The sequence below is a fragment of the Odocoileus virginianus genome, chromosome 17 (assembly GCF_023699985.2).
Source record: "Odocoileus virginianus isolate 20LAN1187 ecotype Illinois chromosome 17, Ovbor_1.2, whole genome shotgun sequence".
Taxonomy (NCBI): domain Eukaryota; kingdom Metazoa; phylum Chordata; class Mammalia; order Artiodactyla; family Cervidae; genus Odocoileus; species Odocoileus virginianus.
This window is the reverse complement of record NC_069690.1, coordinates 9,290,800-9,314,506: the sequence shown is the minus strand read 5'-3', so window position 1 is coordinate 9,314,506 and position 23,707 is coordinate 9,290,800. Positions and strand designations below refer to the sequence as shown.

Here is a 23,707-nt window from a genome sequence, read left to right as displayed (position 1 = left end):
GACAAGAATACTGAAATGAATTGCCATTTCCTTGTCCAGGGAAATCTTCCTGACCCAGGGATCAAACCCGTGTCTCTTGCATCTCCTGCACTGTCAGGCGGATTCTTTATCACAGAGCCACCTGGGAAGCCCTAGTGAACATCATACATCAAAGAATCAATGAATCAAAGCACTCAAATGGAATGGCATTGTGGATATCTACATGAAAAAAAAGTAGGCATGGTAGGATCCCACTGATGCAAAATAAAGTGTGTATGTGTGTATGTATGCACTTTATATGTCTGACAAAATTTATCTTTGGAGCTGACTGCTTGAGAATTGTCTTACTTGATCTACCTCTGATGATCCAACCCCATCAGCATCCCACTCCAAAAGAACCAATGGCCACATGCTGCCGTGTGCCAAAGTCTCACACTGCTACCCTATTTCTTAAATAATCTTCCCTTTAAGTGCTCTGATTATCACCAGCTGTTAAGAGAAAAACAAACCTGGCTCATTAAAATAATTCTTACTAAGACAGTAAATAACTGTGAACTGTATGTGTCCTCTTCTAAAGAACATCCACCTTTGAAAAAGACTGTTTGAAATTGTGTGTTTGCTAGAACCACAGATGTGTAAAAATAAAATCTAAAAATTTGCAAAAATAGGTTTTAGGTTGGTAAAAGTATTCTTCTATATTTTAAATTTTCCTTAAATATTGTTATACTGTGTATAGCTTTTAGCTTTTATTTATTTATTTTAAGAATAAAAGGGGAAAAAAAAATAACAATAAAAGGGGACTTCCCTGGTGGTGCAGTGGATGGAAATCTGCCTGCCAGGGTAAAAGCAGGGGTTATCTGTATTTTCCTGTATTTAAATATATATTTCCCTGTATTTAAAAATACCTATACATATTACCTAAGAAATCTTTCTAAGTATGAAGTTTACCTTTAGCTGAAATGTTGGCTGTTTTTAGAAATGTTTAGGAATTATACAAAAAATATTTTTTATTTATTGTATGCTTACCTCTTATTAAGAAGCTAATAATCAAAAATTTAGAACAATAGTAAGTGTATCTAGGGCAATGTGTAAATTATTCTAATAAAGTCATCTCAAATTCGATACACAAATAGCTGGTACACAGTGAGAAAAGAAAACTTTTTTTTTTTTAATCACTTTAGCCTTCAAACTTTCCTACAAATAACAAAATGTATCTACTTCCACTGAAACACCAGACATTTTATAGCTGCATTTCTGATAAGCTGATGACAAACCAGAAAAAAGTTACGGAGGGCAAGATTTCAATATTTCTGGAAAAAGAAAAGAAAAACTCTAGCTCTAAAAGAAGTGAAATTACTTCAAACTCCACATAAACAAGGCATCAAAACTTACAACAGACTTTATGTGAAAGGATTTATTTCAATCCCATGTATTCCTCAAAACATTAAGGTTACATTATTCCCACTTCAGAGATGAGATAATTAGTATTGTATTAATTAGACATTCTAAAAAATTTTATCATGAGAATCAGGTCACCGATTAATTACTTTGATTGTCTGCCAACTTACACTTCCAGCAATTGCTAATACAATCTGCTTCTTCCTTTTACCATTCACATTAATACCACCGGGATCAAGCTGTCCTGTGGGTACTCACAAGAGCAGCCTGGTTTAATAACCTAGTTTTATTAGCTCTTAAGAACCAGACTTTACATAGTCAGGGTTTATTGGCTCTTTGCGTGTGAGTGTGTGTGTCTACCTTTGTAGTACAATTTTCTAGTTTTCGGTTCCATGCTTATTATAAATGGGGTTCTGCCTCTACCTTCTGTTAACAGTCTGCTTTGGTCCTGAGTGCTCCATTCCATATACCTTTCAGTAACTGACTAGTGAGAGCCTGTTACTACCAGAGCCAGATTTAGGAGATCAATAAGGAAAATTCTTATTCTCAAAGAATCCCAGAAGAGCCATATTCATAACTTAAAGAAAGAAAGAAAATGAAGTCGCTCAGTTGTGTCTGACTCTTTGTGACCCCATGGACTGTAGCCTGCCAGGCTCCTCCATCCATGGAATTTTCCAGGCAAGGATACTGGAGTGGGTTGCCATTTCCTTCTCCAATTCATAACTTAAGGTGTCTGTAAAATCATTTTAAAAATTTATTTATTTACTTATTTTTTGGCTGCACTGGGTCTTCACTGCTGCATGTGGGCTTTCACTAGCTGTGGCAAGTGGGCTCAGTAGTTACGGCATGTGGGCTTAGTCGCCCTGTGGCACATGGAATCTTCCTGAACCGGGGATCGAATCTGTGTCCCCTGAATTGGCGGGCAGATTCTTAACCAGTGGACCACCAGGGGAGTCCATGAAATTATTTTACAAGCCAGATTAAATAACCTTTTATAAACTGTGAAATATAATTATTTCTCTTTGTCAGTACTAATTACTTCTTAAGCCCTACTATAATATGATACATAATGAATTAATTTTCCATGTACTCTTAAGGTCCTTTCAGTTTTCTAGATGTAGCTTGTCCACATAACCTCACATTTTAACCTCAAACATTTCACTATTTTAAAAGGAGCTTCTTCCTCTCCACCAAATGACAGCTTTTCTAGTCCTGATATCTTTTCAATTTTCTGATTAATTTTAACCAGGCTTCCCATACCAACTATTTATACTTTCTTGAATATCATCTTTACCTCCATGTCATAATATACATGATTTTCAATATCATATATAATATCAATATATCAATATATAATCAATATATCAATATATAAATCAATATATAAATTAAGATATCAATATATAAATAAGATTTAAATACATGTAACAAATAAGATCTAAGTTTTAGCTGTTCATTATATTTTCACTATTTCTTCTTCAACTATTTAACCTATTAAGGATAAACCATACTTAAGCACAGTGTCGCCTTTTGCCAATTATGGAGTATAACTGTTTATCTTTTTAGTATACAATACTTTGAAAATAGTATGCGTAAACAGTTTTTTCTTGTTGTTCATGAAGTAGGTATATTTAAAAAAACCTTTCTAAGTGTGCTAGCAGTTACATAAATATTTATAAATAAAAGTACAATTATAAAAAGTACTTATTGACAGTATACTGATGCATAAGACAAAACAAAAAAAACCCAAATCATTACTACCACCACCACCATCAAAAATATTTTTTTAAGTTTAAAAATAAAGCCTATGGAGAAGGAAATGGCAACCCACTCCAGTGTTCTTGCCTGGAAAATCCCATGGATGGAGGAACCTAGTAGGCTTCAGCCCATGGGGTTGCAGAGTCAGACATGACTGAGCGACTTCACTTTCACTAAATCTAGAATAACAGCATCTCCCCCTGCTGGATGTTTACCCCACTACAAGGAATTTGACCTCTTAGATCCCTGGGTTGGGAAGGTCCCCTGGAGAAGGAAATGGCAACCCACTCCAGTACTCTTGCCTAGAAAATTCCATGGATGGAGGAGCTTGGTGGGCTACAGTCCATGGGGTCACAAAGGGTCGGACACGACTGAGCGACTTCACTTTCACTAGCCTCTGCTAATGCAGAGGAAGGAAAAAATGAGTGTGTTGAGCTGAATGGGGGAGCTAGAGTACAATTCTGATTTCTGCCCTTAACTATAAAGATCCATTTCCCTTGTGTCTGGAAATAAATTGAGCTTCCCTCAACTTGAGGATTCTTGATATAGACTTAGGGTCTAGGGGTCAGACAGTAACTGAGTCTTGCTGGGTTCTATACCTCTTGAAAAACCCCACCTCTATTAGCCATTTACATAAGACTAGACATACTAATAGCTACATTAGATCATTTTATCCTAAACCTCAGATTTTTCCTTGACATTAATAAGTATTCTTTCTTTTCTTAGCGTTTTGTCATCCTAGTACCAAATACCTTTGACAACTTTTCATATTTTGCATTTTTGTGTTATCAGGTTTATTTAAGAACTTTGTAAGACTAGTTTTGGTAAGATAATTGTTTTACATTTTCTTCTTTTTTCTTATTCTGTAAAATACACATAATACTTACAACCTTAATCATTTTAAATTATACAATTCAGTGGCAGTAAGTATATTTGCAATGTTGTGCAATCTTCAGCAGTATCTACTTCCAGAACTTTTTATCATCCAAAAAGAAAACCCTATACCCATTAAGCAGTTGCTCCTCACTTCCCTCTCTTCTCTCAGCCCAATATGCTGCATAGTTCATATAAGTAGAATCAAACAATATGTGGCCTTTTGTGCCTGGTTTCTTTCACATGCATAATGTGGCAACATGTATCAGAACTTCATTTCTTTTCATGGCTGAATAATATTTCACTGTATGGACACACCACTTTTGTTTATTCATCAGATAATGGACATTTGAGTTGCTTCCACCTTTGGCTATTGTGAATAGTGCTTCAGTGAAAATTCATTTATACAAATTTTTATTTTAACACCTGTGTTTCAGTTTTTTGGGGTGTGTATCTAGGAATAGTATTGCAGAGTTATATGGTAATTACATGTTTAACTTACTGAGGAACTGCCAAACTGTTTTCCAAAGTGTCTGCACCACTTTTCATTCTCACTAGCAATGTATGAGAGCTCCATTTTCTTCCACATCCTTGCTAACGCTTGTTATTTTTCATTTTGTAAAAAGTGATCTTACTTTAAAAAAACTGTTACTTATTTAAAAAAAATAAATAAATAAAGCCTATTTGGTTTAGGTTTTACATAAACTCCAAAGTCAGTTAGCAAACAGCCATACAATGGAAGAGTTAAACAGCCTTAATATATGGAAGAGGTACTTTCTTCTTTTAAAGTACCAGAAAAACCTCCAAAAAACTAAAGTTATAGAAAGCTACCACATGATAGAGAAGGCTGTGGTACTTTTCAATAGTTACTGCTTGAACAAAACAATATAAAAACAAATTGCCTGAAGACAGGAAATGAAATGTATCCAGCAGGTAAAAATCATCTAAATCAGATATTCTTTGAATATCAAAACATTTTTCAGGGAATCAAAATCTTCAAAGATAAAAAAATATTTAGGTACCATCCTTAGAAATAATGTTTTATACAAATGCATCATCATCCTTAGAAATAGTTTATTATAAAACTCAGTGTCTTAATTTCATAAATAAGAGTGGTTGGCAAAGATTTAACAAAAAAATATGGAGAAAAACTTACAAAATAACATACTTTTACATAGAGAATGCTAAAATCATTCAGTCATGAGCAGTTTTTCCCCAAGTAAAATGTATCACTACGTCAAAGACAAAAAATATCTGATAAATGATAGTCAATGTAGGTGTGTGGGGATGTGTATATCTGTGTGTGTGAATCACAGTGAAAACTGTTGACATAAAATTAAATATATTTTTTGTTATAGGAGCTAGCTACATAATCTCAGTAGAGAAGATAAAGTAATTTACATTATTCTGCTTCACCATCAGTGACAGGAGGAAAGAATTTGCATTTTAGAGCTGTAAGAGACTTGAGATTACAGTCAAAAGGCATCATGTTTTAGACCAGGAAGAATAAGCAATGACGAATATAGGAGGATAGGATTTAGACCAAATGACTATGGAAAAGCAGTACCTTGGGACCTGATAATAGGAAAAACACTCTCCCAAGTGTCTTCGAATGATGAGAAATAGAACTAAACCTTAAGCCAAGTTAGCCTGATTTATTAGCCCCAATTATGTACATAAAAATGGTTAAAAATTATATAAGAAAATATTTTCCTTAGTAAATATGGATAGTAATGTTTTTCATGGGGGTTAACTTACCACGTTTCCTGTCTTATTTTTCAGGGAAAAGAAAAACAGTGTTCTCAGCATTACCACAGGCTGATGATAAGCATTTACTTTAAGACCGAGAACAAGGTAGCAATCAGCTTTCGTTCTTGTCTCTCCTGCTGCTTCTCTGTGAGGTGCTCTAAAAGACCTCCGTGGGAAATATGAATGATTCAAACACTGGAAAAAATAATTTACCTTCTTTTTTTAAAAAAATAAGATCAATTACTCTTAAAGCTTCCAAGAACCTCTTCCAGATAAGAGGTTCAGGTCTGTGGAAGAATTACTGAGTAGACACATAATCCTACACATAAACAAGAGCCAATGTAACAGTGTTTTCCTTTCCTTTTCTCCTTCTCTCGGAGACTAATTAGCATTATGCACAGTACGTGCCTTGTTACAAACGTCTTCTTTCAGCTCTGGCACTGTAGTGCCAAAACTCAAATCCAGATTTTCAGTTAAGCAGAAGACAAACACTTGTTGGAACACTTCACACTAACTAAATAAAAAAAAGGAGATTTTAATAAAACAGAAACAACTGTCACAAGCAGATGCTACCTGTATACGATCTTTACTCTGTGAATCTTCACTTTAATGATAAACGGTAAAGGAATGCCTTTTTATGTACTTACTGTTGAAAGGCTGCCATTGTATTCTCCAAATTTTCTCCAGCACCTGTGAAAAACATTAAATTGAAGCTAATTTGAATATTTATTTTCCCCAAAATTCACCTTATATCAGATATTACAAGTAAATCATACATTTGGTACATATGAGGTAGAAATTACAAGTATTTTAAAGAATGTAATAGTATTTTGCATCATTTTTAGGGGCACCAGGAAGAATCAGGGCTTCCCAGGTGGTTCGGTGGTGAAGAATCCACCTTGGTTAAGAATCCACCTGCCAATGCAGGAGATGCAGGTTTAATCCTTAGGTTAGGAAGATACCCTGGAGGAGGAAATGGCAACCCACTCCAGTATTCTTGCCTGGGAAATCCCATGAACAGAGGAGCCTGGCTGGTTACAGCCCATGGGCTCACAGAGTCAGACACAACTTAGTGACTGAGGAAAGCATAGCACCGCACAGGAAGAATCAAAGATCAAAACACAGTCACAGCAAGCAGGATGGTTAGAAGAACCTATGTGATTTTTAAGTGTGTTAAACAGTACATTCAATACATGTAAATCCATGGCTGATTCACGTCAGTGTATGACAAAAACCACTACAATACTGTAAAGTAACTCCAACTAATAAAAATAAATGAAAAAAAAAAAATAAACAGTACATTCAAAATATGCATCCTTAAAATAAATTAATTCTTAAAATATGCATCATTAACTAATGGCATTAGATTCAATGAAATAGTGAATATTCAGTAAAACTAAAAGATTACTGCATTGTTATTACTACTCCCATCATTATAGTAACTGGTGCTTCCACTCCCTGAAGTAATAAGTAATACTGAAATTACAAAAAAGGACATAGATAAAAAAGTATCTAATTGCCTTTTTTAGCTAATATGATACACTAGGTAGACTCAATTAGCATAAAATATGCAAGCCATAAGTTTTTAGATATTTTAAAACTAAAAGATTTTGGTATTACTAAATGATTAATGGAATGCACAGGAAAAATACTTTGGAAATATTTTTCCAAATATTTTGGAATAACAGCCATTTTGTTTTTTCTTAAGAAAAATAAGCACTTCAAGTTTATGGTACTGTTCAAGCAACAGCATTACAATGTTTTATATACAATAACCTCTGAACATAGTCGCAAGGGTATTCAATTTTTCTTCTTTTATATTGTTAGATTATGTTTTTATTGTAACCTAATTAATAATGAACAGAAACATAAAGTATGAAGAAATAAATATATTAACCTAATGTTCTAAAAATTCTATCAATTTGGCAGAGAGAAAGGGAGACCCTTGTGAAAAAGGCCTCTTTGACTTTAGGGTCACTTTTGTAGAGTTGATGCGTAATAGAAGACTGATGAAGCAAATATAGAGAACACAGCTTTTTTCCAAAGTAAGTGGTATTTTTGAGGTTAACCGATTTTTAAATGTCCAGTCAGTGCCTTAGTCAAAAACTATGGAAATATGTTATACACAGGTAATATTCAAGAACAAAACACTCAAGAATATCATCAAAAAGCAAAAAGTACTAAAATGGTTATTTGTAGATTAGGTTAAATTACTGACTGCTTGTTGTGACAGAAAACAAGCAAGTTAACAGGACACAGAAGCCAATTTGAAAGAGCTCTCACTGGCCAAACCTGAGACAATGTTAGAATCAAAATGATGACAGTAACAGACTTTAAACCATTGAACAAAACACGATATTCTGAACCCATTTTAATAAACGGACTTAAAGTCTGATAAGGAATGGGGTGTTTATGTAGATTTAAAGTATTTTCCTGCTAAAATACTAATTACAAAGAGAAAAAGAGTAACTTCACAATGTAAGTCTGGCATCTCCCACTTTCACTAAGTGATCAAAGTCATCATCATTAGTTCTTTCAAGCTTTTTCCTGTGTCCTTTTAATTTCCTTGCCTTTGAGTACAATAAGCAATCAGTATGGGAATTCCCTGGTGGTCCAGTGGTTAAGACATTGAGATTTCACTGCCAAGGGTACAGAACTAAGTTTCTGCAAGCTGCACACCAGAGCAAATAAACAAGAATTAACAAATCAAATTAGTATCAGTTATTTCCAGCAGTTGAGGCCAAAATACAAAAGACTTCTTTTCTAATGTACACTATTCTAGCCTTACAAACCCTCCAAAATGACTGTGCATTACTTTTTTGATTAATTTTTAAAAATTTATTTATTTTTAATTGAAGGATAATTGCTTTACAATATGGTGTTGGTTTCTGCCATACATCAACATGAATCAGCCATGGGTATACATCCGTTCCCTCCCTCTTGAACCTCTGAGAGAATCAAAGTCTTAAACACATGCCATATCCCTCCAAAATTCTCTTCACCATAACATCCCAATCCTCATTCTAGAATGAATTCACTTCCCAACTCCTCCATGAGTGCTTTTTTTCACTCACTTAAGATTACACTAACTTTATTACAGTCAAGAGTTCATTCTTATATTTTCAATGGAATATCACTCAGCCATAAAAAGAATGAAATAATGCTGTGTGCAGCAACATGAATGGATCCAGAGACTGTTATATTGAGTGAAGTCAGAGAAAGACAAATATCATATGACACTGCTTATATATGGAATCTAAAAAAGGGCTACAAATGAACTTATTTACAAAATAGAAATAGAGTTACAGATGTAGAAAATACACTTACGGTTATCAGGGGGCTTGGAGGGGTGTGAACTGGAAGACTTAAATATACACACTGTAGCCTGCCAGGCTCTTTGTCCATGGAATTCTCCAGGCAAGAATACTGGAGTGGGTTGCCACTTCCTTCTCCAAATATACATACTATTACATATAAAATAGATAACTAACAAGGACTTGCTGCAAAGCTTAGGGAACTCTATGCAATACTCTATAATACTCTTTATGGGAAAAGGATCTAAAAAAGAGTGGATATATGTATATGCAATAACTGAGTCACTTTACTATACAACTGATACAACACTGTAAATCAACTATAGTCCAAAAAAAATTTTTTTTAAAAGAGTTAATGCCTTAAACTAGCATTTCTTAACCATTTTGGTCTCAGGACTCTTACTGAGTACCTTAAAGAGCTTTTGATTATGTGGGTTATATCCCTTAGAAAAGACCCTGATGCTGGGAAAGACTGAGGGCAGGAGGAGGAGGAGGTGAGAGAGGATGAGGTGGTTGGATGGTATCACTGACTTAGACATGAGTTTGAGCAAGCTCTGGGTGATGGTGAAGGACAGGGAAGCCTGGTGTGCTGCAGTCCATGGGGTCTCAAAGAGTCAGACACGAATGAGTAACTGAACAACAAATCCATTAATAGCTACATATTAGAAACTGACTTCCAAATTTTAAAAATTTATTTGAAAATAATAATAAACCCATTGCATGTTAACATAACATTTTATGAAAAATAACTATCTGCCAAAAAATTTAAGGAGTGGCATCTGTTTTACACTTTTGCAAATCTCTTTAATGTCTGACAATAGAAGGCAGCTAGACTCTCATATCTGCTTCAAACATACATATCAACCTTCACATAGATAGTTGGAAAAGAAAGGTTCTTTGGCTGTAACACGGAATCTGAACCATATCATGGCCTTTTCTTACTCCATTACATGACAATCAATTTGTCCATCTTGAACTTTGAATGGATCTTTCACCCATGCATGGTTTTATAATAAAATGCATTGGTTTTTTGGAAAATACTGATTTACTGAATCGTGCTGATATTCTAAATACTGACACATTTCATTATACAATATTTTTTAAAAATCACATTTATTAATAACTGATATCAGGAAAATCAAATTGGAAAGCTACTAAGCTCACTGTGGATGATGTAAGTTTTTCAAAAGTCTAATTCTTGCTTAAAAGCTCAAATGTAATCACTGGCATACCTTAATAGAAGGCAGCCAAATTATTTTTCTTCTAATGAAAGGCTCATATTATTAATTTTCAAGAACACATCTGTCCAATACTCAAGTCTAAATAACCAGTGTGCCAGTCAGTTTTTTAAGTAAAATGGTCGGCGGGGTGGGGGGGGAGACTAATTCACCTCAGAATTCAATCAGCTTCACAAGTGCTTTTCCTCAAGACAATCATGTACATACTTTGAAGCGAAGTTGCTCAGTCGAGTCCGACTCTTTACGACCCTATAGACTGTAGCCTACCAGGCTCCTCCATCCATGGGATTTTCCAGGCACGAGCACTGGAGTGGGTTGCCATTTCCTTCTCCAGAGGATCTTCCCAACCCAGGGATCAAACCCAGGTATCCCGCATTGTAAGCAGACACCTTACCGTCTGAGCCACCAGGTATATACTTTAGTATGCAGCAAAAGTGTGTAATCCCACACACAAAAAAAACATTTGTCACACAATACTAAAAATTACATGCACTCAAGGATTGAACTTCAATAAAATTAATAACTTTCTAATACATCGAAGATATTCTTACATGAAACTGCCCTTTAAAAAAAAATCTGAGTGTATGATGCTGAGGAATATAATGGCTACTAGTACATTTTGTACCAGTATTTTCATTTGTCCTAAAGCAACAGCAGTTTTACCCACTACGCCAATGTCACTAAGGTGAAAAAGGTAAGAAATGCCTTATAAAAATAGTTTTGACCTTGTAGGCCCATGAAAGGTCCTGGGGACGCCCAGAATTCCGCAGACCACACTTTGAAAACCACTGTCTTAAACAGTCAACGATGCCATAAGTCAGAGGTGTGGTCACCTCTGGCGATGGAGGAGGGTAGATGGGGAACGGGTTCTTATGGGATTCTAGAAATGTTCTACACTTTGATCTGAGTAACGGCTACTTGGATGTACACACACATTAAAAAAAAAATGAAGCTGTACACTTAAGGTCAGTGCTGCTGTCGCTGTCGTTCAGTCGCTAGGTCGTGACTCTTTGCGACCCCGTGGACTGCAGCACGCCAGGCTTTCCTGTCCTCCACTATCTCTTGGAGTTTGCTCAAGTTCACGTCATTGAGTTGGTGATGCTATCTAACCGGCTCACCCTCCATCGCCCTTTTCTCCTTTTGCCTTTGATCTTTCCCAGTATCAGGGTCTTTTCCAATGAGTTGGCTTTTTGCATCAGGTGGCCAAAGTACTGGAGTTTCAGCTTAGTGCTACTAAATGTATGCCATTCCTAAAATTTTCTTAAGAGCTTTTATTAAAATTTCTTTTAATTGGAGGATGACTGCTTTACAATGCTGGGCTGGTTTCTGCCATACAACTCAAATCAGTCATAATTATAAACATATCCCCCTCCTAGGGAGCCCCCTCCCCCATCCTACCCCACTCCTCTAGGTCATCACAGAGTGCCAGCCTGGGCTCCTTGTATTACATAGCTGCTTCCCACTAATTATCTATTTTACACATGAAGATGTATCTATGTCAGTGCTACTTTCTCAATTCATCCTTCTCTCTCCTTTCCACGCTGTGTAAAAAATTTTTATTCCTAAATTGTAATTTTTAAAAATTCTAGTACATCCACCTGAACCCTGACAAAGCTTTTTGAAGGCAATTATCTTAAAAATATTTATTTATTTATTTGGCTGTACTGGGTCTTACTTGAACCATGAGCAGTCTTTAGTCGTGGCATGCAGGGGCTTGTTTCCTGACCAGCGATTGAACCCAGGGAAAAGGGCAGCTTTGATTCCAATCCCAAAGAACGGCAGTGACAAAGAATGTTCAAACTATCATCCAATTGCACTCATTCCACATTCTAGCAAGGTAGTGCTCAAAATCCTTCAAGCTAGGCTTCAGCAGTACATGAACCAAGAACTTTCAGATGTACAAGCTGGATTTAGAAAAGGTAGAAGAACCAGAGATCAAATTACCAACATTCGTTGGATCACAGAGAAAGCAAGGGAATTCCAGAAAAATATCTACTTCTGCTTCAAAACTGATCTATCACTTTACGGCAAATGGAAGGGGAAAAAGCGGAAAAAGTGACAGATTTTATTTTCTTGGGCTCCAAAAGTACTGTGTACAGTGACTGCAGCCATGACATTAAAAGACTAATGCTCCTTGGAAGGGAAGCTATGATAAACCTAGACAGCATATTAAAAAAGCAGAGACCTTGGCTTCTGGGTCAAGACGGCCAAGTAGAAGAACGTGCACTCATCTCTTCCTGCGAGAGCACCAAAATTGCAACAAGCTGTTAACAACCACTGACAGGAGGATGCTGGAGCCCACTAAAAAAAGATACCTCACGTCCAAAGACAAAGAAGAAGCCGCAGCAAGACAGCAGGAGGGGCATAATCACGATTAAATCAAATCCCATACCCGCTGGGTGGGTGACCCACAGACTGGAGGACAATGATACCAAAGAAGTTCTCACATTATTGTGAAGGTTCTGAACTCCACGTCAGGCTTTCCAGCCTGAGGATCCGACAAAGGAACTAGGAATTCTTAGGGAATCTGGTCTTGCAGGTCAGCGGGATTTGATTAGAGCTCTTCCAGGGGATGGAGGGAAACAGAGCCTCCAGTCTTGGAGGAAAAAACAAAATTCTGCACACACCAGGACCCAGAGGAGAGGAGCAGTGACCTCACAGGAGACTACTTGCTTATGTTAGGGGGCCCCCTGTGGAGGCATGGGTCAACAGGGGCTCATCACAGGGACAGAGGCCCTGGAAGGTCCCCCTTGGCCTTCTTGGACTTCACCATTAATTCTCCCATAGAGCCTGTAGACCCCAGGGCTGGGTCACCTCAGACCAAAAAACTATCAGGGAGGGAGCGCAACCCCCTCACTGCCACCATCAGCAGATAACTGGATTAAAGCTTTAGTGAGCAAGGCTCTGCCCACCAGAGCAAGACCCAGTTTTTCTCATGGCCAGACCCTCCCATCAAGAAGCTTACACAAGCCTCTTAGACTCATGCATCAGAGGGTAGATAGAAGAACAGTCTCACAGCAGCTAAAACAAAAACTGTATTACAGAAAGTAAATCATGATGAAAAAGCAGAAAGTTATGTCCCAGATGAAGGGACAAGATAAAATCCCAGAAAAACAACTAAATGAAGTAGAGATAGGCAACCTTCCAGAAAAAGAATTCAGAATAATGACAGTGAAGATGATCCAGGATCTCAGGAAAAGAATGGAGGCAAAGGTTGAGAGATGCAAGAAATGTTTACCAAAGACCTAGAAGAACTGAAGAACAAAAAACAGAAATGAATAATACACTAGAAGGAATCCATAGCAGAATAACTGAAGCAGAAGAACGGATAAATCACCTGGAAGACAAAATGGTGGAAATCACTGCCACAGAAGAGGATATAGAAAAAACAATGAAAGGAAATGAAGACAGACTGAGACCTCTGGGACAGCATTAAATGTACCAATATTCACATTATAGAGGTCTCAGAAGGAGAAGAGAGAAAGGACCTGAGAAAATATTTGAAGAGACAATAGCTGAAAACTCCCTGAACATGGAAAAGGAAATAGTCAACCAAGTCCAGGAAGCACAGAGCGTCCCAGGAAGGATAAACCCAAGGAGGAACACATTGAGACACATAATCAAACTGACAAAAACTAAAGACATAAAATATTGAAAGCAACAAATAACATACAAGGGAACTCCCATCAGGCTATCAGCTGATTTCTCAACAGAAACTCTCAAGTCAGAAGGGAATGGCATGATATATTTACCATGATGAAAGGGAAGAAATTACAATCAAGAATACTCTACGCAGCAAGACTCTCCTTCAGATTTGATGGAGAAATCAAAAGCTTTCCAGATAAACAGAAGTTAAGAGAATTCAGCACCAGCAAACCAGCTTTACAACAAATGCTAAGGGAACTTTTCTAGGCAGGGAAAACAAGAGGAGAAAAAGACCTACGAAACAGAAAATAAACCCCAAACAATTAAGAAAAAAGTAATAGGATCATACATTTCAATAATTACCCTAAATGTAAATGGATTAAATGCACCAACCAAAAGACACAGACTGACTGGGTGGATGAAAACATGTGCATGTATGCACTTCCACTTATCACATCACTCTGTGTAACCCCCCCAAATTTTATGTAATTATTTTATATTGTTAAATTAATCATGTTTCCATTATGGCTTGCAATTGTAATTATCTTTTTTTTTTGGTCTGGCTATTGATTGTGAAAACTGATAAACATCTTTTACTATTATGATTATGTAACAATTAATATTGTATCATGATTGGCCAACAGAAAATTAATAGAACTCTATATCACCAAAACTAGGATCGAATAAAAAACCTATAATCACTTTTTAAAATCCAGATGCATATCAAAAGTATCTTGAAATTTTTTGAAAAATACAAATGCTCACGCATTGCTTTTTTCCCCAGAGCTCCAGATATGTTTCTAATGAGCAGTTGTGTTTAAAAACTGGACTATATGATGATCTTTTACATTTACCTAGTTTGTTTCACTTTTTCTATTTCATATTCAGTGCTCCCATTTCATTTAGTTTATGTTCTCCAATTTCTCCATCTTTTTTTTAATGTTCTTTATCAAGCCTTTATCAAGTGTAGTAGAAAAGTTTTTGTATACATATATATAATATATACATATATATATTTTTTTACAAAAATAAAAAGCAGAGACCTTCATACAGGTTCTCAGGAGGCAGGTAATGTGGTTTGGTATACCCATCTCTTGAAGAATTTTCCAAAGTTTGTTGCGATCCACACAGTCAAAGGCTTTAATTAAGTCAACGAAGCAGATGTTTTTCTGGAATTCTCCTGCTTTTTCTATGACCCAACAGATGTTGGTAATTTGATCTCTGGTTCTTCTGCCTTTTCTAAATCCAGCTTGTACATGTGGAAGTTATTGGTTCATGTATTGCTGAAGCCTAGCTTGAAGGATTTTGAGCATTATCTTGCTAGTGTGTGAAAAGAGCACAATAGTACAGCAGTTTGACATTGCCTACCTTTGGGGTTGGAAAGAAAACTGACCTTTTCCAGTCCTGTGGCCACTGCTGAGTTTTCCAAATTTGCTGGCATATTGAGTGCAGCACTTTCACAGCATCATCTTTTAGGATTTGAAATAGCTCAGCTGGAATTTCATTACTTCTACTAGCTTTGTTCATAATAATGGTTCCTGAGGCCCACTTGACTTCACATTCCAGGATGTCTGGCTCTGGTCCTTGGTGGTCACACTATCATGGTTATCTGGGTCATTAAGACCTTTTCTGTACAGTTCTTTTGTATATTCTTGCCACCTCTTCTTAATCTCTTCTGCTTCTGTTAGGTCCTTGTTGTTTCTATTTTCTATTGTGGCCATCTTTGCATGAAATGTTCCCTTGTATCTCTAATTTTCTCAAAGAGATCACTAGTCTTTCCCATTCTATTGTTTTCCTCTATTTCTTTGCATTGATCACTGAAGAAGGCTTTCTTTCTTTCTTTTTTAAGAAGGCTTTCTTATCTCATCTCTCCTTGCTATTCTTTGGATTTAGATGGGTATATCTTTCCTTTTCTCCTTTGCCTTTCACTTGTCTTCTTTTCTCTGAGATTTGTAAGGCCTCCTCAGACAACCATTTTGCCTTCTTGCATTTCTTTTTCTTAGCAATAGTTTTGATCACTGCCTCCTTTACGATGCTACGAACCTCCGTCCATAGTTCTTCAGACACTCTGTTGGACCTAATCCCTTGAATCTATTTGTCACTTCCACTGTATAATCACAAGGGATTTGATTTAGGTCATACCTGAATGGCCTCCTGGTTTTCCCTACTTCGTTCAGTTTAAGCCTGAATTTTGCAAAAGAAGTTCATGATCTGACCCAGCTGAAGATGAAGAAATTCTATGTAGTCAGCAAAAACAAGACCTGGAGCTGACTGTGGCTGAAATCATGAGCTCCTTATAGCAAAAAAACCCTTAAGTATGCAAACATTACTACTTAAGACCTTTGATTTACTTTATAAGTTTATGAAATAGCTGGTACTAAATGAAATATTAAAAAGGTATTAAGATTAATAATTAAGAGAAACTAGATACTGTGCTTAGTGCTCTCTATATTATTGCATTAAAATGCCCACAATCATGCCAAGTATTACTATCTCCAGAAACAGGATTAGGTGAGGTCACATAAGCCAACAAGGGGAACTGAGACTCAAGCATAAACAGTATGACTTCAGACCCCACTCTTTTCACTACTAACTATGCTGCAGTTTCTATGCTGGCAGTCATATATCTCTTTATTTCAGCTTTACAGATAAATTATTAATGTTGTCCCTTATTTCCATATTCTTATACTTGCTTGCAAAGCTTGAAGATAAATCCCACAACGATAATACCCACAAATTACTTGTTAGATTCATATGGTGAAAGCCTGGGGAGTAACTAAGGGACTAATTTAAAAGTCTGCCAACTCCTCTCTAAGGAATTATTTGGTGATAGCTCTTCTCTCATGAAATGGTTTGAATTTCTTCTCTTGCCAATTATTGTAACAGCATTCATAAAGCACTCTTGCTATTAATTTTTGTTTTCCCTCAATAAGCAGGGGATGTCTGGCTTAATATCTGACTTTGCAAATAACTACTCTACATGGAAACAAGTTTAATTTTTAATTAATTACAGAATGTAGAAGAGAATGAGTATATATTTTACATGCTGTTCTACTATAATTTGTTTATAATTTCTCTGCTCATGTCTTCCTGCCTCCCTCTTCACCAGTTCATATTTTCTATTTCTTTGAGAAACCATACTTTCCAACACTATACAAAGCTATACTTCCCAATATTTCATTCTATGTTAATTTTTCCTCTCTTATATAGTGCTTCGTAGTTACTCTGTGAGTGGTTAATATTTGTCAGAATAGGAAAAGTAAAGGAAACATTCTCTTTTGTATTTTTTGTTAGATGTAAATGCTGTAAAGGAGAGAAATATCTGTTCAGTTTCCTTTTTTACCTCCCAAATGTTATTCAACAAAGTTTCTCTGGTAGCTCAGAGGTAAAGAATCTTCCTGCCAACTCAGGAGACATGGGTTCGAACCCTGGGTTGGGAAAATTCCCTGGAAAAGGAAATGGCAAACCATTCCAGTATTCCTGCCTGGGAAATTTCATGGACAGAGGAGCCTGGTGGACTACAGTTCATGGGGTCGCAAAAGAGTCAGACACAACTTAGCAACTAAACAACAAACATTCAGTAAACACTGTAGATCTGTTTAGATCTATTTTATAGTTAGCCTCCAATCACCACTACCATCAACATCTTTTGTATACATGTTTATAAAACCGATGACAAACATGACAATGTGCACCAGCCACAAAAGAACTTCCAAATTAAATATTTTCTGATACTGGAAAAGACAGCTTAGTGCAAATAAAACATTTTAATGTCGGAAGACATCATCCTATCTCAACTTAAAAAGGAGTTATTCAATAAATCAAGCAGCAAAGCTGAGTTCCTTCATTTCTAAACTCACACATTAATTCAATATTTATAGTGCACCGTGGAAACAGTATGTATGATTTCTGTAAGAGTATAAAGAGTTTTTAAGGACTAGAAATAGTATATACAAAAGAGCATTTCTCAATATGTGGGATCCCTGGAACACTACAGAATTGTTTCTTTTTTTTTAGGGAAAATATCAGTGAGATTTATATTTACAGATATAAGAAAAAATTCGAACACATCAGTAGCACGGAAGGATGATATTCAAAGTATATACTGACACAGTAGCAACATTTACCAACTAATCACCTCATGTGTGCTCTTTTCTATATGTATGTTTTGCTATCTATCTGATTATACTTTCACATTTTTCCATAACGACATTCAATTTTTCTAAGTTTGTATACAGTTTAAGATATATGTACAGCCATTGCTGAAAACAACTATGTACATTTTAGTCTACTTTATTAAGCAGGAAAGTGTGTGCATGCTAAGTCACTTCAGTCATGTCCAACTCTTTGTAACCCTATGGACTGTAGCCTGCCAGGCTCCTCTGTCCATGGGGATTCTTCAGCAAGAATCCTGGAGCAGGTTACTGTTTCCTTCTCCAGGGGATCTTCCAGACCCAGGGATGGAACCCACATCTCCTACATCTCCTGCATTGGCAGGCGTGTTCTTTACCACTAATGACACCTGGGAAGATAAAGGATGAATGATCCCACTGTTAGTAAGATATCAGTAGGAACAAGTGAGTTGGGAGAAAAGTCTTCACTGAAAAGTAGGGAAGATTTCCCTGAAAATAGGAATGCAGAGAAAAGAGAGAAGCTGAAAAGAACTGATACCCTGCCATGCAGAACATGTTTCAGGGTGCAACCGCAGAATGTTACTTCTAGTGACACTCTGAGACTCAAACTGATGCTTCAATTTCCTCCTTGAGGAATTAAAGTTTAGGACTCAGAAGTAACCAGTGTCCATTAGCAATATTTACCCTCAAACTTCTCACGTGCTAAATCAATCTGTGGCAAAATGCCCAGATTTGGACAAATCCAAATGTGAATTCGGCCTTGTAACCATGGGTGAAAGATTAAAAGGTCAGGTGAGGATTTTATCATTTGATTTTTTTTTTTTTAATTCTTTCGTCACTGAACCCTAATAAACCCTGTTGCTTAATTTAATTGGCCCAGAGAAATAGGTTAGGGAGTATGAGAAAGTTATTTACCTGCTATCCTAACTCTAGTTAACTTAGTGGGCATCTGAAATAAGTAAATACATAGTATGATTCCAAGGGTAGTAAAATACGTACTTAGAGGACATATTTAAAAACATTTTTTAAAAGGGCATACTTCAAAATACGTACTTAAAATATGTACTTCAAAATGTTAATAGAGATTATGTCTACTGACGGTGAGTTTTAGGAACTACTTTTTCTTTTTTCATTTCTATATTTTCCAAATTTTCTTGGAAAAATACAATGAACTTGAATTACTTATGCAACTGTCAAAAATATTATTAAAATTCACAATTTCATTGAGAAACAATGAAAATAGCCTTTGAGAGTATGGCTTACTCTTGATTTAATCCAAAGGGTACATATTTGATCTTATTGGTATTTCATCAATACACTGCTGCTGCTGCTGCTGCTAAGTCACTTCAGTTGTGTCTGACTTTGTGAGACCCCGTAGACGGCAGCCCACCAGTCTCCTCTGTCCCTGGGATTCTCCAGGTAAGAACACTGGAGTGGGTTCATCAATACACTGTAGTTACAATAAGTGTTCTTTGGACAAATAGATAAAGAAACACACGGAAAGTACCTAGCACAAAGTAGATAATTAGAAGACAATAAGCTATTATTTTAAGTGTAGGTTACAATCTGTACTAGAGGTTAGAGACTCAAGCATTAATAAAATCTGCTCTTAAGGAACTCACAGTCTAATAAAGGAAGCAGATATCCTATCACAATATAATGCAATACAACCTACGCAGTACCTGGGTAAGAACAAAGCAGACCTATCCATTTAATTCTTAAAACAAAGCATTTTCTACTTTAAGGACAATCAATCAACAAAAGCAAAAGTGTTCATTAAAACTTTGAAAACATTAAGTACACTGGTGATCTCATTTTTTCTCATTCAATGCAAAGTTCTATTGCAAAATATAAATGTGACTCCATATATCCATACTTAGATTTCTAAACAATTTTATGGCATTCAAAGTGCTTTCTGTACACCTAATCCTCATAACAATCCAAAGGGAAGCAAGGTAAGTGGTTTACATTTATAGATAAGAAAACTAAAACTAAAGCTTATTCCCAAGGTTAACTAGTTATAGGTCCAGAATCTGACTCAGGTGATAATGCTTTTATAGAGACATAACAGTACACAATAACAGTTTTTTTAAGTTAAAGCAATTCAGATGTATATACTTTGTACACCTATCATGGTCAATGTTTCAATCTTGGAGTGGTCATGCACCTGGGTTACATGAAATAGGTCATTTGCAGTTAGGATGATAGAGCATTAGATCAAATGTTGATGATACGCATGGAGAAATATGCACAGATAACCTCACTTGCTATTATCAGTGTCCAAGAGAAAAATAAAAAGCAAGTAGAAGCTGACTGCTTCCTAGTTTATTATTTTCCAGAAACTTAGTATCTTGAGTTCCAAAGTTGTTTTTAGTAAATATATTCTCTGTCACTCTGGTTCAACTGTATTCTTTGGTATACTTACTCAACAAAAAATATATTAAGCACTATCACACAGGACCTTACTAAGTGCTTCAGGACTGTAAACAGATTTCATATCCTAAGGAGTTAACAAGATTATTTCTTCTGAAATAAAATCTAGATCACCCACAATGACAGTTTAGAAAGCTTCTTAAGAGGACAGTTTTATTTTGTTTTATTTGGGTTTTTAGTAAGCATACTTTTTTTTTAATCAGTAAACACTGCTTTACTGATTTAAAAATCAGTAAGTAATGCCTATCTCCAGAGTAGGACTACTACCATTGAAAATACTTCTACAGGGACGACTCAAACACAAAAGTTGTTTTTTTGGCTTTACCTACAGTTTACCTCTGTATCTATTAAAATATAGGTAAACCAAATAAGAACATGTCATTTAGCTGGTGATAGATCCCTTAAAATCTTTGACACTTTTCATGAGTGGGAGACTAGCATAACCATTGAAGTCACTCTTTAGTACTCTGTTTATCTTCTTTTTTTTCCTTTTTGGCACACCACAGGGCATATGAGATCTTAATTCCCCAACCAGGGCTTGAATCCATGCCCCCTGAATTGGAAGTGCAGAGTCTTAACCACTGGACCACCTGGGAAGTCCTATGTTTGTTTAACTGATAAAACTGTACAGATTTTACAGCAGCGTGCAAATGTACTTTTGTGATATTTAAAACCTTATTCCTGGCCTGCAAGGAGATCCAACCAGTCCATCCTAAAGGAGATCAGTCATGGGTATTCACTGGAAGGACTGATGTTTGAAGCTGAAACTCCAATACTTTGGCCACCTGATGCAAAGAGCTGACTCATTGGAAAAGACCCTGATGCTGGGAAAGATTGAGGGCAGGAGGAGAAGGGGATGACAGAGGATGAGATGGTTGGATGGCATCACTGACTCAATGGACATGGGTTTGGGTGGACTCCGTGAGTTGGTGATGGACAGGGAGGCCTGGCGAGCTGCGGTTCATGGGGTCACAAAGAGTCAGACACGACTGAGTGACTGAACTGACTGAATATTCCTGGCCAATTTTTGTTAAAAAAAGGAGTCATGGTACTAAATGACATTTTTTACTGTAAACTCCTAGAATTTACCACTTCAAGTAAATTCCAAGCAATTTTAACCTAGTTTAACATTCGGCTCTAAAGAACAGCTAAAACTGAATGAAATAATCCAAACGTACAGCATCTTATACATCATACTTGAAATGAAAATAAAAGCACATTATTACACAATAATGAAGAGGCAAAGATTTGGCCTGCTGTTTGAGAAATGAGAGGGTGAACTATCTAGGTTCCTTCTGGCAAGGCACTGTTTCAAAAGAAACTTCTTTGTTGTTTTCAAACAATATGGCCCTGTCACAAAACCCAGTCATTTTTTTTTTTTTTTTTAAATCCACAGGTCACTGCTGGGGTGCAAGGTGGAGTTGGGAGAAAAAAAATAGGTGCGAGGTTTGACGCCTTGGGAATCAGGACACCCCAGTTTCTTGTCCCAGTCCAGCTCAAGCTCTAACTGTGACCTTGGGAAGTGTCCCCGGCTCGGGAACTTGGATTCCCCCTCTTCTCAATTACCCTGCTCAGGAGGAGGGATGGAGGGGTGGAGAACTGGGACCGGCCCCCAGGGACTGCGGATGCCCCGGCTGCACCACGCTCCAGGTTCACGCAGCTCCTCAGCCCTGGAAGCAGTTCGCCCCATCTTCCCAGAAGCTCCGCCACTGGCTTGTCTCGGAACAAGTCTGTTCCCGGGTTCCCCCGGCAGGGTACCCGCGGATCGGCCCGGGGCTCCCCGCTGGTGCCTCCGCTGCTAGGAAGGGACCCCGCGATTCTCCTTCCCTTCGCCGAGAAGCCTCCCCATCTACCGTTCATTCTCGCCCCGGTCCTTCCTCCTCCGGAGAACCCCTGACTTCCCTGCCCCCAAGAGATCCCCCACCTTGGCTCGGTTTCAAGACCCTCTCCTTCCTTCATGCGACCTCCCCTTCACACTGTCTTCACCTCCAGGGGACCCTCAGTTCACACACGCCCATCCTTCCTCAGACTCGCACGTATTTCCACCCGCCTGCCTTTGGCCGAGGAGCCTCAGCTCCAGTCGCTGGGCCGGGGGGTGGGGTGGGGGGAGCCTCCCCCACTTCCGCCATCTGGTTCTGGGGACCCCTCTCACCTCCGCGGTGAGAGATGTGTTTACTGAGGAATCGTTGCTTCTTTCTCTGGTGCAGCAAGGTCGGGTATTTGAGCAACAAGAATGAAGTCACCAAGTACCCTCCCAGGGTGGAGAGGAGGTAAAAAGCCGCGGTGGACGACATCTCAGCCCCCGTGTGAGGAAGCCTCCCGCAGCCTGGCCCTCTGAACTCCGCTGATACGGTCGCAACGGCTGCGGCGGCGGCGGCGGCAGCTGCTGCTGCTCGAGGTCTGCTCGCCCCCCGCCGGCGCCCGCGGTGCAGCGCACTTGTCGGCGCCGGCCCGCCGCGCACGCGCAGCCGGACGCGGGCGAGCAACAAAGAGGCTCCGGCACGCAGGCGCGCTCCGGTAGGAGCCTGGGGCGTCTGTCACCTAGCTTTGTGGTCCGGCTCGCGGCCCTATAAAGGAGAAAGCTCGGAGACTCGCCAGTGCCTCTGCCGTCGTTCCCACACGAAAGGCTGTTCAAGGAGAGCCTTCAGGAAGGCCTGACGTAATTAGGAAGTTCACGTCATGAAAGAGTCACTCCGGAGCGCGTCGCGAGCCTCTGCTGGAGGAAATGCAAAGAACTCTTACCTCAGGAGCAGTTAAGGCTTATTAAAGCAAATAATAAACACACCCACTTGTCTAGCCAAGAGAGAACTTTCTCCGTTGTCGCACAAACCATGCGAGGTGCCAGTTTATCAGTCAAATATTTGAGAGATGGCTCTTCTCACATTTCACTGTGAAATTGCAAACTTCGTGCCTCGTACACGGTCGACAGTCCAATATTTGTGGACTTTTAAGTTTGTTCAAAAATAAGGAAACGTTGACAGTGTTATAGGTTATCACTTCAGTCTTGGGAAGACTGGAAACTAAATTCCCTTTCATTCTACACATTCCAAACTATAATTCTAAGAGTCACATTTCAGTGCAAAAGAATTAACCCAGGGCTGAGGGAGAAAATTTGGTCATAAGAACAGATCTCCCACAGAAGTAGAAGCCAGAGTGATTATTTAAAATCATGTGACTCTGACCCGAA

The 23,707-nt window shown here is 37.8% G+C and overlaps 1 protein-coding gene across 6 annotated transcripts in view; it reads right to left on the bottom strand.

Moving 5' to 3' along the window:
- Positions 1–23,173, bottom strand: part of GDPD1 (glycerophosphodiester phosphodiesterase domain containing 1) — a 62,570-nt gene extending 39,397 nt beyond the window's left edge. For 2 of the 6 annotated variants that reach the window (XR_011492098.1, XM_070478556.1), the window contains exons 1-2: positions 22,673–23,149; positions 6,405–6,447 (exon numbers count right to left, since the gene is read on the bottom strand). Coding sequence is in view for 5 of the 6 variants with exons in the window: in XM_070478556.1 (XP_070334657.1) it covers positions 6,405–6,447; positions 22,673–22,814 (185 nt within the window). In the remaining variant the exon portion in view is untranslated. Of the gene's footprint in view, positions 1–6,404; positions 6,448–22,672 lie in introns of all 6 variants that reach the window. The other 4 variants (XM_070478559.1, XM_070478560.1, XM_070478558.1 and 1 more) reach the window with 3 other exon arrangements.
- Positions 23,174–23,707: the final 534 nt, after the last annotated feature.